The sequence below is a fragment of the Harpia harpyja genome, chromosome 6, assembly GCF_026419915.1.
Source record: "Harpia harpyja isolate bHarHar1 chromosome 6, bHarHar1 primary haplotype, whole genome shotgun sequence".
In the NCBI taxonomy this organism is placed as follows: domain Eukaryota; kingdom Metazoa; phylum Chordata; class Aves; order Accipitriformes; family Accipitridae; genus Harpia; species Harpia harpyja.
Genome location: NC_068945.1, coordinates 55,244,545 through 55,263,296, shown reverse-complemented (window position 1 = coordinate 55,263,296; position 18,752 = coordinate 55,244,545). Strand labels below are relative to the sequence as shown.

General features: G+C 41.7%; 1 protein-coding gene across 2 annotated transcripts in view; it reads left to right on the top strand.

Annotated features, from left to right (window-relative positions):
* Positions 1 to 2,404: 2,404 nt before the first annotated feature.
* Positions 2,405 to 18,752, top strand: part of PIK3CG (phosphatidylinositol-4,5-bisphosphate 3-kinase catalytic subunit gamma) — a 35,429-nt gene continuing 19,081 nt past the window's right edge. The window contains exons 1-4 of one of the 2 annotated variants that reach the window (XM_052789791.1): positions 2,405 to 2,678; positions 8,924 to 10,939; positions 15,239 to 15,304; positions 15,409 to 15,634. In XM_052789791.1, coding sequence (XP_052645751.1) covers positions 8,936 to 10,939; positions 15,239 to 15,304; positions 15,409 to 15,634 — 2,296 coding nt within the window. In that variant the 5' untranslated portion in view covers positions 2,405 to 2,678; positions 8,924 to 8,935. Of the gene's footprint in view, positions 2,679 to 7,365; positions 7,694 to 8,923; positions 10,940 to 15,238; positions 15,305 to 15,408; positions 15,635 to 18,752 lie in introns of those variants that run through there. The other variant, XM_052789792.1, reaches the window with a different exon arrangement.

Genomic DNA, 18,752 nt, shown 5'->3' with positions numbered 1-18,752 from the left:
TGGTATTCCTGACTCTCTTAAAATTCCATTTTTATATGGTAAAATGTGCATTACAATTTATTGTACAGGCTGTTCTTGACTGAAAAAAAAAAAAACAACAGATAATTTATGGGGAAGGGTTTAAGTCACATTTGGAAATCAACAGGAATAAAATAATGTTAAAATGTGTATTTCCAAAGAATATACAACCTATAAGGAGAGCACCCTTGGCAATAGGAAAGTTTGTATTACTTGATTTGCCACAAAAGGCAATAAAGAAAATTGTGCTGTATATAGAGAAGCTGAAGATTAACTGCAAAAAATGTAATATTTTATTAACTTACTAAATCCTGAAAAGACAAAGATTTTCAGTTTACCTCTTCTCAAATATAATACTTGAAATAATTTATTCTTTCATTGCAAATAACATTATGCTGACTTATAGCTATTTAAAAAATATTTTATACAATTTTGGCTGAAGTCAACACGAAATGTGTCATTTGCTCTGGCTGTAAATTATTCCCTCTATAATTGCCTTTTGACAAATGACAGTCTTTTTTATTCAGCTGCTCAAATCTCCGTATGTTTGTGCATCTCCAAATAAAGTCCATGGACCAGTTTGGTGGCTACACTTGTGTTCCTGGAGTGATCCATCTGGGGATCCAGCCAACAACAACAAAAAAAGGCTTCCTATTTTGATAAGGTTTTTTAATCTCTTTTAAAGCATTCAGTAATACACATGCTATGCAAAGCTGAACTTCTTTGACCGATGTTGCCCATTATATCAGGGAAAACCAAGCACGAAGTGAGTCTTCACTGCGTTTCCCCTATGCAGCACAGACATCACGTGAAGGTTGTTAAAGGTTTTTACTTTGCTTTCATCTTTGTAAAAAGGGGAACTTGAGGCCAATAGAGTTATGATTTCTTATAGCCGCAGTTCAGTGTAACATACATTCATTTTGAAACTCCATGTTTATACAATAGTTTTGCAATTACTTTCTGCTTCAGGCTGGTATTATGATTCTTAATGTTGTTATGCAAACGATTTTTTAAGTCAAAAGAAATCCACTGCTATAGTGACAATTACTTTTTATAATAGCATCTGTATGAGTAACATACTAGCTCTTTCCTTTTGATATTTTATTTCTATGGAAGTTAATAATGTGTACCTAGAAAAATCAAATTCATTTTTATAGTGTTTGTGGCAGTCTATGGTCTTGTAAAGCACTCCCTGAAGATGCAACCTTGTCAGCATGGCTTTCAGGGTGAGTGTGCAGGCTCCATGCCGTACAGGGTTCACCTGTGAATCTCATTGCAAGATCAGGGTCAAAAAAGGTCTCAGCACAATCACAGAAAGGGTTTTGGTGTTCATTCCAAAAAAGAGCCATGGAGATACAAACACTCGGCTGCGTTCAGAGCCAAACAGCCAGCAGCCAGGGTATGGAAAGAGTGGTGAGGGGGAGTTGTTTGTTTGTTTGAATTGGAAGTGAATGGTTATGCCTGAGCTGCATTTGGAGTCCTGGCACCGTAAGGCTGATGAATTAATCCTCCTGCTGTGGGCAGCCTTGGCAAGGCCTTAGCTGGAGTACTACTATGTCCAGTTTTGTGCAGTGCCTTCCAAAAACGACGTGGCCCATTTGGCAAGAGCCTAGAGGCAAGCTACAGGAATCGCAGGAGGTCTGAGGAACATGACCTAAAAGGAGGGAGCCAGGACTGCCCAGTCTGGAGATGGGAAAATAGCATGAAAACAAGAACGTAGCACCTTTCAACAAAAAGTAGCTGCAAAAAAAAAGAGGAGTAAGACAAGAGGCTAAACCTGTAGGAGTAGACATTTAATAAGACAGCAAGAAAATCTTTCCAAAGGAGAAGGCCACTGCACGCCAGAGCAGATTGCCACCACCGCAGGGTTTTGAGGACAGCTTAGACAAATGGACTTTGTCCTCGCCCGAGCACCTGGGGCTGGCCGGGCGTCAGCAGCGCCCGGTGGGACCGGGCCGGGCCCCGGCCCTGGCTGCCGGCAGCGCGGCGGGGGTGGCTGCTCAGCCGCAGCCTGCGGATGGGCACGCCAGCGTTCGGGGACCCTGGGCCACGAGCCCCTCTGGAAGCTGCTTCCAGAGAGATTCTGCTGCCTGTTCCGGCACCAGGACGGGTTCTGCGTGCCTCGTGCTGGCGATTACACCACACTAAGACTGCGGTGCTTTACCCTGAGAGGGGATATATCCCCGCTCCGACTGATGTGGCCGCACCGGGCCAGCGGGTCCCGGACGGCGGAGGGCTGCCCGCTGCCTCCAGGCGGCAAGGCCGGGCACCGCGCTCCGCAGACCCGGGGGGCGTCCGGGCTCAGCGCCGGCCCCTTCCCCGGGCCCCCGCCTCGCTCGGGGCAAGGGGCCCGGGCCCGGCCCCGGCGCCCGGCTCGGCGGGCAGCGGCGAGGGCCGGGCGCAGCGGCGGGGGCCGGGGCCGGGCGACCCGCGGCCGCGGCGGGGCCGGGCGGCGGCTGCCGAGCGGGGCGGGGAGGCCCCACAGCCGGTTCCCTCTTTGCCCGGCGTGTGATTGGCGGCGGCTCCGGAGCTGCCTACCGCCGGCCATGGAGCCTCCCCTCCGGCCCCTGGCCCGCTCCGCTTCCTGCTGAGGAAAACACCTGTCCGGGAGCTGGAGCCGGAGCCGGGGCCGGGGCCGGGGCCGCGGCCGCGCCGCTGCGGTGAGTAGCTCCGTCCCGGGGGCCGGCGGGGGTCGCCGGCGGACCCTGCCCCAGGCCGGCGGTGCCCGGCCCTGCCCGAGGCCCGGGCTCGCAGGTGGCGGCGGGGGCGCAGGGCTGGGGCGGCGCGGCCCGGCTCCCCGCGGTGGCGGTGGGCAGACCCGCCCGGCGGGCGCGGGCGCGCCTGCGGCAGCGTGGCGGCGGAGGCCGGCGGCTGCTCCGCCGGGCTGGGCGCGGCGAGGTTTGCCCTCAGGCGGCGACGGCTCCGCTGCTGCTCCCGCGGGCGCTGCGGGGCGGCGCGGCCGCGGCCCCGGCCCCGGCCGCCATCTCGGGGCGGCGGGCGGGCCGGGTGAGGGAGGCAGCCCCGGCCCGCTGCTCGCCGCCGCGTCGGGCCTCCCTCTCGGGCCTGGCGCAGGCGAAGCGCTTCGCCCAGAGCCTCCTTCCAGCAGGGCATGTGTGACTGACGGGAGTCGGCACTGCAGTCTGCAAGTCGAGGGCTGAGCTCCCCGTACGCTGCCCCGTCCTTCGCTCCTTGTGGCCTTGGTCCCGGCTGACGTCCTGGCCCAAGCAAGAGTTACAGGTTTGACGTAAAACCTGCTGAGGAAACTCTTAGTATGTTGAATAAAACAGTGCAAAGTGAAGGATCACACTAGGCAGTGGTAGCTGTTCCCTCTGGTCTTAACATCTGGGAGTCAGCTCTGCTACAACATAGCTTTTAAGCAATAAATGACTATTTCCTCATCCAACAAATAATCTCTTGTGTCTACGCGATATGTGTAGGCTATAAAACCTTCCCCCATTACAAGCTGTCTGAAATAATAGCTGAGGGCATTCAGGTGTTGGTTGTTGGTGATCACACTGCTAAAGATCACTATTTGAAGAACCGGGCATAAGTTGAAAGGACAGGCTGTATCCAAATAGTGAGTGTGTCCCTGCAGGAGCTGTAGCTGTGATCTCCATGTTTTCCAAACTCTGTAAAGTGATGGTTTAAAGGTAGTTTACCATCATTTGTGTAACTCCAGTTAGCTAGAGCTTTACCAAAATCCTTACCTAAATTTTTGGAACCAGCTAGAAGTTATTGTTTGTTCCAGAAGCAACCCCAAATAGATAGCTGATGTAGGAACCAAAATATGCAAAGGTCTGTAGTGAGGGCAGGGGTGTCCTGAAAATACTACAGCCGTAATAGCAGTCAGATTCACTGTGCAGCCTCCTGGCGGAGATGTTCAGCTGTATCTGCTGATTAGTACAGTTTTTGATGAAGAATGTGACTATATTATCTGTGACGTTTACTTGCTGATGGGAAACCGCACTGATTTCATTCCTGTGAGAGCTAGTAGTTGCTAGAGGATTTGACAAAAGAACTGAGCAAAGCAGTTTTTGTTCTTGTGTTCATGTGTAACATGTTAGTGCTGTATTTCGCCCGCATAGTTCAGCACTGGATCATTGTAGATGTAGGGAAGATGTAGTGTACACCTATCCAGCAAATGCAAAGCAGTCTCCTGCTACAGGACAATGCTGGCAAGTAGATGTAGTATGCTGCTTGGAAAACTTAGGGTCGTGTCCTAGGTGGTTTTTTTCATTTATCTTAAAAGTGTGAATGTAAGTAGATTATTATTATATTTGCATAATGTGTGCACGAGGTGATTCTTTCTCTGATAGAGAGTTTCTTGCACGTTATGTTGTCTGGGAAAGAGCTGACACTGAAGTGAAAAGAATAATTTAAAAATAAGGTTTTCACATGGTAGATTAAACCAGAAGAAGAAACTAGTATAGTGTAAGCATAAGAATAATTGGTGAAGAATAAGTAACTGGTAAAACTCACAAAGCAGTGATGCTTGACAGATATCTTGAATTTTTTGTAGCAGAATATATGAAGTAATTCATGATAATATCATATTGTCTTTTTAAAGCACCTTTCAACCAGTTTTCTTAAATCTTTTAACAAGTTTACTCATTAATTCATCTCCTAATCCTGCTATGAATTATGTTTCGGTTTCAGTTACCCTAAACTGCTCTGGCTCCATGCCCTTCCCTTCTCTTCCCTCCCCTGCCCTACCACTCCTGCAAGTGATGAGTCAGATCAAGGAACTGATCCAGCTGAAAATTAACCAAATTTTTTTGTTGTTCTTGTTATGATCAGTTTGCTGACCTGGGTGATGAGATAGGAACACGACTGGAGACAAAGGCAAGCCTGTTTGCTTGTCTTAGTTACCTTTTACAGGCCCACCTCCTCCTGCTTCATTGCACCCCATCAGGATTCGTGGACCAGTGGTAGGACAGTTCTCCTAATACGGGGAAATTCAGGGTTGATGAGGCTCATTAGAATTAGAAATAAGAGAGAGTGATTTTTTTTTTTTTTTGTGGTGTTGTTGCTGTAGGCATATAGAAACGTCAACACTGTAAGTAATGCTTAGGCATGACAAAGGTTTTAGGAAGTTATTTTAAATGATTTTACATTATAAATGTCAAAGTTTTCTGATGCATATGCACAAGGAAATACATGGTTTTGCCATGCCTACACATGGGTCAGCAGAAAATAGATACAATTTGGTGTCACCCTAAGAATGGGGATGTGTGTCTGTCATTCCTGAGACAGATTAGAGGCAATCATCACTCTAAGAATTGGCTTCTGAAGCTGATGAAAAGGGGTCAGAGCTGAACTGGAGATGGAGTTGGACATCTGGACTGCACTAGACATGGCAGGTCACAGCCCAAACGAATGTGGGAGAAGAGACAGTCTTGTATGGGCAGTTACACAAGTGTCACGTGTTTTGCGTTGTATCTGATGCAGTTTGTGGTGGAATATTTGAACCTTTCACAAAAGTGTTCTACCAGTCTTTTTAAGTGGATGAAAGTGTCAAGCAATTATGTTCGTTGAGCAGTGTACAGGGTAGTTCTCTGCTGCAAGAGGTAGAGATGCTGCTTTTGATTGTCTTGATGGTCTTGATCAAAGGAGTAGTGCTAGAATAGCTTAGCAGGAGATGGAATATTTGTGTGTATATGTGTTTGAAAAATTAAGTGCATAGCACATGGTGGCAAGATGAGGACATTTTAAACTGGCATGCTTTCTTAGGTCTGGCAGAACTCCACGAAACTGTGATGAGTCCAGGTTTACTTAATAGGGTCAGCACAACGACTTTTAGAATGAGGGATATTTGCGAAAAACATGTAGCCTGTTGGCATGAAAAAACTCTCGCTGCTAGTTGCTTATGTTTAAATGAAGAATAATATGGGACTGTATTACACATTTTAGAAGTTATACTTCAAAGTACAGACTCTGCAAAAGTGTTGCAAAGTCAGGCTCTCCAAAGTCAGGGAATTTCAACACATAGGTTTCGCAAAACATGTTTTCCCCTTAAGCGTTGCTCCTTTTCTTTTCCTACACGTCCAGCTCCCTTTCCTTTTTATGTGAAACCGTCTGCTTCCTTCTTCTCCGTCATCCTGGGCACTGCTATTGAGGTTACAGGTGCTCAAGTTTTCCAGCAACCAAGTGCTTTTTTCAGTCGAGAGGAGGACTAGAGAGGAAAGCAGTGTGTAGTGCTGAGATGCCATGGAGACTGTGGCTGGTGAATGCTGACGGGCTGCACATGCGCGGAGGATGAGTGTTGGAGATGTATTGGCCAAGATGGGTAGATTTCATAGTGGTGACACAATGTTCAGGGCAACTTGCCACTTCCTTGAGAGATTTCAAATACTGGCTCTAAAAGCTAGAGGGAGCTAGGACAAGGTGTGTTTTCCCCAAACTCAATTCCTGAGAAAAATAACCTCTAAAAAGAAATCAATCTTAGCTGCCAAGCAAAATGATGCTCTGAGAAAGAAAGAAGAGCTATGTCTATGGTGGAGGGTATTTTGGTTTTTTCACCTTGGCAAAGTGTTAATTTCAGAGGTTGTGAGTGGCACATTGGAGGCAGGTAGGAGACTATCACATTATTTTTGCCAATACAGAGGGTCCTTTTTTTTTTCCCCCTTTTTAATAAGAAAGGTGTCTTACAAGATAAGAAGTGTGCATATGTTAAAAAAACAAAAGACACCACCGCTTCACTTGCTAAAAGACCTTTCAGTTGTTTCATATTTTTTTCTCCTTCTCAAGAGTCATCATTTTTGTAGGATATGTACTGCTGTAGGATGTGTACTGCTTGTTGCTCTTCAAAATGGTCAGTATTTCACTGGAAAAGTCATAAGGAAAAACGATACAGTTAGAGGTTTTTCTGTCTTTTCTTTCTATTTGTACATGGTTTCCCAAATTTTTTCCTGTGGGGATTTTTTTTAGTAGTAAACCACAAGAATTAGGGTTGAAAGTCCATGGTTTAAATTCTTCCTGAATCTTACATCATCATTTCTAGTGGATTTCACTGTGTGTTTGTAATCATAAATGGGTAAGTTAAAAATACTAGGAGGAAGATTGCCCAGCAGTTCTTTTGCTGAGGTTACCATGCAAGATCCTTGGCAGATACCATCTCCATGTGACACCTGTACAGACACTGGCTTAAAAAACTCTAATGAATTTAAGTTGGGAGTCCTCAAAGGGCTATCACCATGAAAATAAAAATAAGGAAACATTGCAGATTTAGTTGTCTTTTATCTAGTGTTTTTATTTAGCTTTTATAAAGTAGTTAAGCTCTCCAAAATGCATTGTTTTTAAAATGTTTTATTTGGATTCATTAGATTTATTGCCTGGATTATTCTTAGCTATTTTTAAAAGGCTGTAAGCATGTCTTCTATGCATGTGTGTTAAAATTAAATTGGTATACTGTTAGTGTATTTTTACTGTTGTAACAGGAAAAGCATTCTGACTTTTTTTAAAATGAGCAATCATATATATAATCAACTTGGTTAAAACTTCCTTCCTGGTAAGTGCAGCACTTCCTTTGCATCTGGATATGAGGGCAAGCAAGAAAAGCAGAACAGCTTAAACAAAGAAATTTTTTGTGTGAATGATCTTCCTTTAAAAAAATAGGAACTTCAGAAGTTAAACAAATGAATCGTCTTCAGCAATTCAGCCTGTATTTTATAAGCAGGTAATATTTCCTTGTGCTTTGTCAGTTATAGAGGTGGTGTGTCCACAGTCGTTGCTTTCCGGAACTTGAAAAAAGTTTTAGTTAGCATGCTATGTTGTTTCAGTTTAACCTTTTATATTTTTATCTTCTTGTTTTGTTATCTGCTAAGGCATCGTTACATTGGTTTTAGTTTTTCCAGCAGTTAGAGAAAGATTTTATGTGTAAAAAGCATTGTCTGGAAAAGAAGTTCAGTATGTTGCTGTAATTTAGCTTGTGCGAGCGCGCTCAGTCAGCACTGCCTTCCTCTTCCAAGCTCTCGGTTAATAATTTCCACTTTAATATTGTTCAAGGGAGATTAACTGTGAGCAACAATATTTTTTGTTTACTGAAAGTTGATAAGGTAGGCTACTTGTGTTTGATGTTGTTTTACAGGTGGCTTAGGTGTGATTTGATTTATAGGGTAATAAATAGGCATCAGCTTGGGAGTTTTTCCTTCTGTAACAAACTAATAGTTTATACTGGAAGTGTTTACTTTTAAAATGGATGGAAGTTATCAGTCTGGTGAATGGATTTATTTAAAAGAAGCACATCTAAGGATACTAGGCTTGAATTTAGATGCACATTAAATATCTGTCTTCAGAAGTAGTCTCTGACTTTTGAATCCTAAGGGCTTTTTTTGGTGTAAGTCCATCATTAAAAAGAGAGGCAGAGGAAAATGGGAATAGGCTCACCTCTGTCCAGTCTGCAAATAAATTGCTTGTTTTCTTACTTGTTGTCATTCCTGGAGCTCGGTGGCATCACATTCAGTTCATACACAGTAGCGTGTCTTTTGATTTGTATGAAAATCCACTTATGTCAGTATCAGCGGCATCAAAATAGATGAGGCAGCAGAAGAATCAGTGCTTGATCAAACAGAAGCGAGAACAAATCTGTATGGAGGAAATATATAGTCAGACTGCTTATCCTCAGTGAAATCTGTGAAGGCTGTTTAAAAGCTCTGTTTTAATTATTTAATCATTGGGGGGTTGTTTGGGGTTTTTTTAATATATTTGGTATTGAATTGAATAGATTATGTCTGAGGTGGTTTATTTAAATCAAATGTTTATGATGAGAAATTAAGGGGAAAGGGAAATATAAAAACTGTATACATAGCAGGATTCTGACTGGCCTGTGATTTTAATTAAGAAGAGTTAAAAAATAAAAGTAAAGAAAAATGTAAATGAGAAAGTAATCAATTTGTATATTTGCTAGATTTCTTCTGGCATGGAGTTGGGGGATTATGAACAGCCCGTTGTTATGAGAGAGGAAAACAAACGAAGGAGAAGAAGAATGAAACCTCATTGTACATCGAGTAATTTGTCATCAATGGAACTGATATCCATTGAGTTCATTTTACCTACGAGCAATAAACATACTAAAGTACCGGAAATGATGTTACTCGAAATAGCTGGCAACTGTACAGTTGAGCAAATGAAAGCACAGATTTGGATGCGTGCAATAGAGATGAGTCAAACCACAGACTTCTACCACGCATTCACCCCGGATCAATTTATTCTGCAGTATCAGAAGAAAGGGCAATGGTATGAAATTTATGATAAACATCAAGTATTACAAACATTGGACTGCATATTATACTGGAAAGTGTTACAGAAAAAGGTAGGCAAGATCTATGTTGTCCAGAAACAAAAACCATCAGAAGAAGTTCAGGAATTTCAGCGGCAACTTAACAATTTGATTGGTTATGATGTCACTGATGTAAGCAATGTGCATGATGATGAACTGGAATTTACCCGTCGCAGATTAGTCACTCCACGAATGATAGAGGTAGCCTGTAGAGATCCTAAATTGTATGCAATGCACCCATGGACTACATCTAAGCCACTCCCAGAATATTTATTTAAAAAGATCACTAATAATAACATTTTCATAATCATACATAGAGGAACAACTAGCCAAAAAATTAAAGTGTCAATAGATGACACTCCAGATACGATTCTCCACAGCTTTTTCACAAAAATGGCAAAGAAAAAGTCTTTGATGGACATTCCTGAAGATCATAGTGAACTGGATTTTGTTCTCAGGATTTGTGGCAGAGATGAGTACATTACTGGAGAGACACCAATCAAAGATTTTCACTGGATAAGACAGTGCCTTAAGAATGGGGAAGAAATCCACCTTGTCTTAGACAATCCCCCTGACCCGAATGAGGATGAGGTTCAGAAGGAGGAGTGGCCCCTGGTGGATGACTGTACAGGAGTTACAGGTTATCATGAACAATTGACAATAGATGGAAAAGATCACGAGAGAGTCTTCACTATCTCTTTGTGGGATTGTAATAGGAAATTTAGGGTGAAAATAATTGGCATTGATATCCCAGTTTTACCAAGAAATACTGATCTTACTGTGTTTGTGGAGGCTAACATTCAACACGGGCAGCAGCTCCTTTCACAGAGGAGGACTTCATCGAAGCCTTTTACTGAGGAGGTTCTGTGGAATATTTGGTTGGAGTTTGATATCAAAATCAAGGATTTGCCTAAAGGAGCACTCCTGAATCTTCAGATATACTGCGGCAAAGCACAGGGACTGTCCACAAAGACGAACCTTCCGTCACATGAATCCCCCAACTCTGATTCAAAATGCAAAACTCAGCTTCTCTATTATGTAAATCTTTTGTTGATAGATCACCGTTTCCTGCTACGAAGTGGGGAGTATGTGCTCCACATGTGGAAAATTCCAGGCAAGGGGGAAGAACAAGGAAGTATAAATGCAGACAAACTCACATCAGCAACTAACCCGGATAAAGAAAACTCAATGGCTATCTCTATTGTGCTGGACAAATATTGTCACCCAATTGCCTTGCCCAAGCACAGGATAACATCAGACCCCCAAGGGGATAGGACACGAGCTGAAATGCCCAATCAGCTTCGCAAGCAACTTGAAGAGATCATAGCAACTGACCCACTTAATCCACTTTCTCCCGAAGACAAAGAACTGTTGTGGCACTTTAGATATGAAAGCATAAAGCACCCCAAGGCATATCCTAAGCTGCTTAGCTCTGTGAAATGGGGACAACAAGAAATAGTGGCCAAAACATACCAGCTGCTAGCTAAAAAGGAGGTTTGGGATCAAAGCACTTTAGATGTTGGACTCACAATGCAACTTCTGGACTGTAACTTTTCGGATGAAAATGTCCGAGCAATGGCAGTTCAAAAACTGGAAAGTTTAGAAGATGATGATGTTCTTCATTATCTTTTACAACTTGTGCAGGTAAGGTGTATTTGCATTCTTGAACTCTGCCTTCCGGGAATATTTGCATTACCCCATCATCATTCCTGTCTTAGTAGATCTAGTTAGTAATCCCTGGTTTTGAAGTCTTCAGTGTTTAGTCAAAGCAGTGGTAATAACCAAATTAACCTAAACCACGCTTTCTACATTTGCCTTTTGCCTGTGTTGTCATTTTTGTGTTACCATTGCCTTGTGTCTCACAATTTGTGTCTTGCGTTTACAGTAGTATGTTTTTCTGGAAATTGTCAACATTAGCACAGCTATGATGGGAGCAAATCCTAGCTGTGCTGTCTCTAATCCTGTTCAATCAGGTCTGAATCACACAGCACTGAAGAATTGTTGACCGGCTTTACCAATAGTTCAGAAATAGTGTAGACAGAGAGAAAGTAAAGGCAAATGTTGACACAGGCAAGGCCTGAAGAAAAATCGGGGGTTGGGTTTTAGGTCAAGAATAACAGTGTAGTTACGTAGTATGTTGCAATGACTTCAGTCTTGTACTGTTAAGGGGACCAAATTTATGTAGAAGCTTCCAAAAAATTTTAAAAAGTCAATAAAGGGTTGCTAGGACTCCATAATAAGATTAATTCATTCTGGGAAGCTGGGTGAAAAATTGTGTTTTTAATGACATTGAATCACCACTGTATCGTTTTGAAGCGCTTTATGTGTGGATCTGCCAGATGAAACGTTGGGAAGGTTTGTATCCGTTATACAAGAAAATTGGTTTGTTTCCTCTTTCACAACACGATGCCGGAGCTGGGCAGCCTGTCAGCAGCAAAGTCATGTCTGATGGCTGATGAAAGGTATAACCCTGCGGTTCTTCCTGGTAAACACAGCCCCTGAAGCAAGGCAACTCCGCAGGCTTCCTACACCCGACAGGGCTCTGGTTCGTGTGGAAAGGCTGTTGCCCCACAGAGCAGGAAATACTTTTTTCAAAGAATCGGAGGACAAAATTGGCATTCAAAATTTAAAAAAAAAAAAGGAACTGCTGCAGCCAGGGAAGCTGTGGGATGGGGCTTTTAATTTCTGTAGGTTCAGAGAGAGCCCGGCTGCCCAGGAAAATGAAGTTAGTATTTCAGATTTTGCTGCACGTCAGTAGTGCTTTAAACAAGGACTTTTTAGCCTTGTCTTTGCTTGTCTGAAGATTAGGCTCCCCAGGCAGAATTTATGCACTTCTGCATTAACCAAAGGAGTCGCCACGGTTACCTCATTGGGCCTCCCACATAGCAGCTGCTCCATATATGCTTGGCTTGTGAGCTTTTGCTGTCTACATGTGGCTCAGCAATTTTTTTTGCTTTTGCATCCAAATTAGGGTTTTGGGATGGTGATAGGTTGATATCAAAGTGCCTGAGAGAATGGGGGAAATACTGGGGTTTTTCCATTTGTTATTGAAATAATTTGTTTCCAGGAAGTACAAATTGGAGAGTTTTAAAAAGAATAAATCTCTCCAACAGTAAATTAAATTACTGTAGCATAAAATCATAGTAGCTTAACTTCACTGTGTCATCTTTAGTAAGAGATGTAGTAAGAAATTAACAGATTACCATCCCCCAAAAGGCAATATATACTAGATCCCAACTTTTACCTCTCTGCTGCTTCCTTGTCTTTCCTTCCTTGGCTAACAACAGAGCATAGGCCATCAGCATCCTGCAGCAAAGTATTGGTACCACAGTGTTTTTGAAAACCCACATTTTTCAGAGAATGGGTGTCAGCCATTCCTCTGCTCTAACGGACACATCCGAGACGTTTCTTCTGCAAACAGTCATCACTTTTCACATGCATGCCTTCATGAAAGCTTTATGGCTTATTTCACTCTGCACAGGATATTCCCATTTTACCTCCCCGTAGAGTTAGAAATCAAACAAACATTTTATTTCCCCCCAGGTTTATTCCAAATAGAAGCAGCCATGGTGTAAATAAACCTATTGAACTTCCCATAAAGGTCTGTTGTTCTCTGTGCGGTTGATAAAACATGGATAGGATAGTTAAAATACAACAAAATCCATTGTAAAACAAACACCAACAACTGTACTGCTTGTATATGGCAGTGAGTAGAGCTCTTCTGCTGAATTGACAAAGCAAAGGTACGTGCAGGGACCTGATGAAGTGCCAGTAGACTTTTTTAATAGCTAGCTTTAATTGTTGCTATTCAAATGTTGATATTTGACTTTGTGAAGAAAAAAGAAAAGTGGGATTGACTTTTTAAAATAATTTTTTCTAAAACATAAGCATAATAAGGATGCTCATAATACGTTTTTCTAATATTCTTCTATGTTAAAATATATTTGCAACCTTAATACGAGGAGGTTTTGTTTTGAAGCAATGGCTGGTTGTTTGGCTGTATTTAATTCTTAAATTGTTTTTCAGGGATATGCACTGAGAACATTCACCAAAGTATATACCAGAATGAGGTTTTTAATAGGCTTTCTTGGAACTGTCAGCAAATCCATTTGAATTTATGTAATAATTACTGCTTTTGGGTGTCTTGTTGCAGTGAAAATTAATTTTCATTAAAAAACCCTTATACCTCATAATCTCATACACAAAGTAAAAGGATCTATGTATTTTAAAATCAGTTTATGTTTGTGAGTTCTCATTATCTTTCCTAAATAAGTTGGTGTTGCTTGGGGAAATAAAACAGTATTGCAGAGACGGTCAAGACAGTTCTTGCAGAATTATGGTACTGTAGAAGGGCAAGTCTAGTGCTTGCCTTTCTTGTCTGTCTCCTAGCCAGCAGCTGGCAAGAACAAGTCTTTGTAGCCTTTTTATAAGTTGGTTCATTCTAGAAGGTAGACTGAAAAAGCTCAATTTAGTTTTTCTTTTTTTTTTTCTATTGAATAAACCCACAGGACAATTTACATTTTAGAAATAGTGTTGATATTTTAATGATAAAAAATACAACTGTTTGCTGCAGTACTTTTAAGAGTTTATAAAAACCCTGTGATTTGTTTGATGAATTTAGTAGACCTCTGCTGATGGCTTGGTTGCTTCTTTGCAAGCTGCAGACCACAGTGATCTTGAAAGAGCCATTATATTCTGTTGAATAACTATCATTAGAGGTTTGCATACTTTGTTGCTTCTGAAAGCTGAGCATGCTACATGCACCCGGCTCTCTGCACATCCCTTTGTTTTCCCTTAATCTCCCTACGTGCCACTTCCTGGCGCTCTGTTTCCAGAACCTGAAGCCATTCACCAACCCCCTCAGTCCATGACAGGGATTTTGTGACTCTCTTCCAGAGATTGTATGCTTCTTATTTCTCTTTTCTTGCCATGGGATATACATGTGTACTTTTTTCCACCATTAATCTTAATACAAACCTTCTATAAACTTGAGTCCCCAAGCAATAGGAAAGAAGCTGCTGGAAAAACCACTTGAAGTGGACAAGTTCCCTGGCACAGCCCAGTACCTGAAAGTGTGATAGTTTTCTGGTAAACCAATTCACTTGGTTATTGGGATGGGAGAGAGAATAAAAGCAAAAATTTCCAATCCTGACACTTCAAAAAAGGTGTTGACCTTTTGTTTCCACCCTTTTTTGGCAGTAGGTTGGAAATACCTGTGGGATTGGATGGAGGGGAACGGCTGTTGGAAGAGAAAAAATACATCTGTGCTCACAGAGTCATTAAAAAAAGAAGCTCTGGTGAAGTCTTCTTATTAATTGTACTCCATTAATACAGGATGTGTATCAGAGCCTTTGTTCTATTTGTCATTCATTTAGGGGCTAAAGGCCAGATTAGGTGCTCTGAAAAGCTGCTCCGGTATCCTGTGCTTGTTGGGGAACCCAGCAGTCAACTGTGGTGCCCCAGTCCTGAAGTGGCAGGTGTTGTCAAAACAGTGCTTTAGTATTGAAAATTTTTATTAAAGAATGATTACAGATATGTCATTTCATTTGGCAGTAATCTTTTCAAGCCTTCTCAGTGTCAGTCAGACTGCAGACTGTTTTCTCATCTTGCTGTTTTTTGCTGCGGCCTGAGAATGATGTTGCTTTGTTCACATGCCTTCGTGTACTCAGAGCAGTCTTGCTGGTTAGCTGCTCGCTGCGTTGCTTTATTTGTCACATTAATAATATACCTGAAAAGAACCTGTTGCAAAGAAAAAGTCCTTCTTGAATCAAACACAGAGAAGCCTTGCTTTGTTTTTTTCAACTTTGTTTCCTTGAAAGACCTGCTTTGTTACATGTTTTCTGCCCCTGCAGCAGTGTGTTCTCTTGATGTCATCGGTAAAGTATAAGTGCAATGGGATCTTAAATACGTTAATAACATGTCTTCTATGTTTGTGTTATTCAGGCTGTGAAATTTGAGCCATATCATGACAGTGCATTAGCCAGATTTCTGCTAAAACGTGGTTTGAGAGTAAGTACTTCAAAATACAGTCAACTTATGCTAAAGTTACTGGCATTATTAAAACCCTCTGTCAAGAAATGCATGCTGATTTTAGTATTTTTCTTTACCTCTAGAATAAAAGAATTGGTCACTTCTTGTTTTGGTTCTTAAGAAGCGAGATTGCCCAGTCCATGCATTACCAACAGAGGTTTGCAGTCATCCTAGAAGCCTATCTTAGGGGCTGTGGAAAAGCGATGCTACACGATTTCATGAAGCAGGTTCAAGTAATTGAATCACTGCATAAAGTCACAATGGAGATAAAATCAGTTTCTGCAGAAAAGTATGATGTCACTTCTCAAGGTATTTGCTAACAGGCATTTCTTTGTTTGTAATAATACTGTTTTTTCTCTTTGAGTGTGAAAATCTAGGCAGCAAATTGTACTGTTTATTTAGAAAATTAATGGATAAATTACTGTCAAAGGGCATCATTATTACTTCTTTTAAAATGCCAGTGTAAGTTAATAGTGATTGAACTAATAATACATTGTTTGCTCATTCCATCCCAAAAAGGGAAGAATATCAATGTTGTAGACACCCAGTACTTTCCCATGCTTTGGCTTATCTTCTTGAACCTCATGCCATGCAACTGGGAAACAGTTAAGTTCTTGTCCATAACCCTCAGCTGAATGCCGGCACTGAAGAAAGAAACAACCCAGGACACAAATATTAACTGGAAATAAAGAGGAAACATGACACTTGCCAAGAAACACAGCCTTACCCTAAGCAGTCACGAAAAGACTCTTGGCGAGAAGGCTGGGGAAGAGTCCAGTACAGCCTCTGCTATGCCACAAAAGTAGCTGGTGGATCAGCAGTGAATATACAGAGCACATGTCTGGGGCTTTGCGATGCACTGAATAGGAGTCCTGTGAGACACAGATGTGGTATTGTTAGTTCTGGTTCTTGTAAGCACTGCTTTGGAAGCCACAGTAGGGTTATGCAATGCCTGTTTGCCTCTGGGTTTTGCCTGCCATTATTTCTTTTTTCCCCAACATCCTTAAAAGCTTGTTTGTCATCATTCCTGTTAGTTGCTTGGTGTTGGGAGTAAGTGCGAGAAGACATACGACAATATTCAAATTCTAAAAGCTGTAGAGAGACCAGCTCTTCCTGCATGTTCAGCCTGGTATGGGCCAGGCCAGGAAGTCCTTGGTTCGGAAAGCCTTTCCACTCTGGTTATGCAGAAGTGGCTGTAGTGGTGTTTCAAGAGAAATTTGAAGGAAGAATGCATTTATTCTTCAATATATAATGTAATATCAGTTACGTTACCACATAGTGTGAGTTAGGGGACTTACTGAACCCCCATATAAAATATTCTTTCTAAACAACTTTCTAAAATTTATCTTAAAATGCTCTATAATCTAAATATATTTGGTCAGAATCCCGTGTTTTGGAAAGAAACTTTATAGCCTTGCAGATGTTCGGGTCTGACAGCAGCGGTTTCCAGAATACATTATCTTTGAAGGATATGAAGGCAAAGAAGAAAAGTTTCAAGAGAAAGCAATCACATTAACACCCACCAGGTTTTGAAATTTAAGAATCTTTGTATGTAACGTAGAGCAGAACATTGAAAGATGACTTATATAATTGACATTTTCACTGAATAAGGCTTCCTGAAACTGTGGAGTGTCCTACTAATGCTATATCTAATTTAATTTATTCTCAGATTATTGAGGATATGATTTTTCCTACAGGCACCTTCTACTTCTTACATTTTTAAAAACGTATATCCTAAAATTTCTTCTTTATTGCTTCTTTTTTGCTCCATCATTTCTAATGTTCATAGTTGTTTATATTTTCAGTCTGAATGTTTTGGACTGTTTCGTTTCATTCTGTCACGCAGCCTTATCTAATTCTTGTATATATTTTTCTTCCTCCAGTATTTGTGGATTTTTTTAAAGAATACATTCCTTCCTGTTAAGTCCATACTAGTCGAGTAGCAATCATGCTGTCAAACTGTTTCTTTCACTTTTCATGTAATCTCCTTGCTTATATTTGAACATAGCGAGTAATAATAAATAAATAAATTCTTAAGATCATAGCATTACAGCTTGCATAGGATTATCCGCTCTCATCACCACTCTGTTAGATGATTGTCTCCCAAGAATGTCTATGCATCTGTTTTTTCTCTTAAAATGCATAGCACTTTGTTCTTAAGCCAGATCAACTTGAAATTGTTTTAGCAAGCGCCTTCACTTGCGTTTTAAAATCAGCTAATTCCTAATCTTTACTAGCTTTAATTGGTTGGCATACAATTTCAAATTACATTACATTACAACGAGGAGACTTACTCAAATCAAGCTAGATTTGTCTAGGAAATCAACGGTTATGTTTTAGAAAGCTGTTTCATAACCCAAGTTACTACAACCTAGGGTTTTTTTGGTTTTGGTTTCTTTTGGGTTTTGTTTTGTGGTTTTTTTTGAAAGGTGTGTAATGATAAAGTCTGCTTATTAGGTCCTGTATCTTGCTGTCAGATTTATTTACTTTTTACCAGAGGAGACACCACATTGGTCACCTGGCACTGCTAGGTAGTTCCTTTCTAAAAGCCTTTAGGATAAGTGTAACGTTTGTGTTCTGTGAGTTCTCAGGTAATTCTTTTGGCTTGACTTCCTTAATTTGATAGCAACTTTTGAAATGTCTTCATTTTCTGGACATGAGCCAGCAATGTGCACTTGCAGCCCAGAAAGCCAACTGTATCCTGGGCTGCATCACAAGAAGTGTGACCAGTAGGTCGGGGGGGGTGATTCTGCCCCTCTATTCTATGCTCTGGTGAGACCCCACCTGGAGTACTGCGTTCAGCTCTGGGGCCCCCAGCATAAGAAGGTCATGGACCTGTTGGAGCGGGTCCAGAGGAGGGCCATGAAGATGATCGGGGGGCTGGAGCACCTCTCCTATGAATACAGGTTGAGAGAGTTGGGGTTGTTCAGCCTGGAGAGGAGAAGGCCTTTTTGCAGCCTTTCAGCACTTAAAGGGAGCTTATAAGAAAGATGGGGACAGACTTTTTAGCAGGGCCTGTAGTGACAGGACAAGGGGTAATGGTTTTAAACTAAAAGAGGGTAGATTCAAGCTAGGTTTAAGGAAGAAATTTTTTATGGTGATGGTGGTGAAACACTGGAACAGGTTGCCCAAAGAGGTGGTAGATGCCCCATCCCTGGAAGCATTCAAGGTCAGGCTGGATGGGTCTCTGAGCAACCTGATCTAGTTGAAGATGTCCCTGCTCATTGCAGGGGGGTTGGACTAGATGGCCTTTAAAGGTCCTTTCCAACCCAAACCATTCTATGATCATATGGTTTTACGATTTTGTATATTAAGTATCCAGGTCCATGTCTAGCTTTCTCATTACAACTTTTTTTCTCTCTTTAATTTTTATCTCCAAAATTACTTGAACATGTATATGCAGCCTCTGCTGTGTAGCTGCACTTTC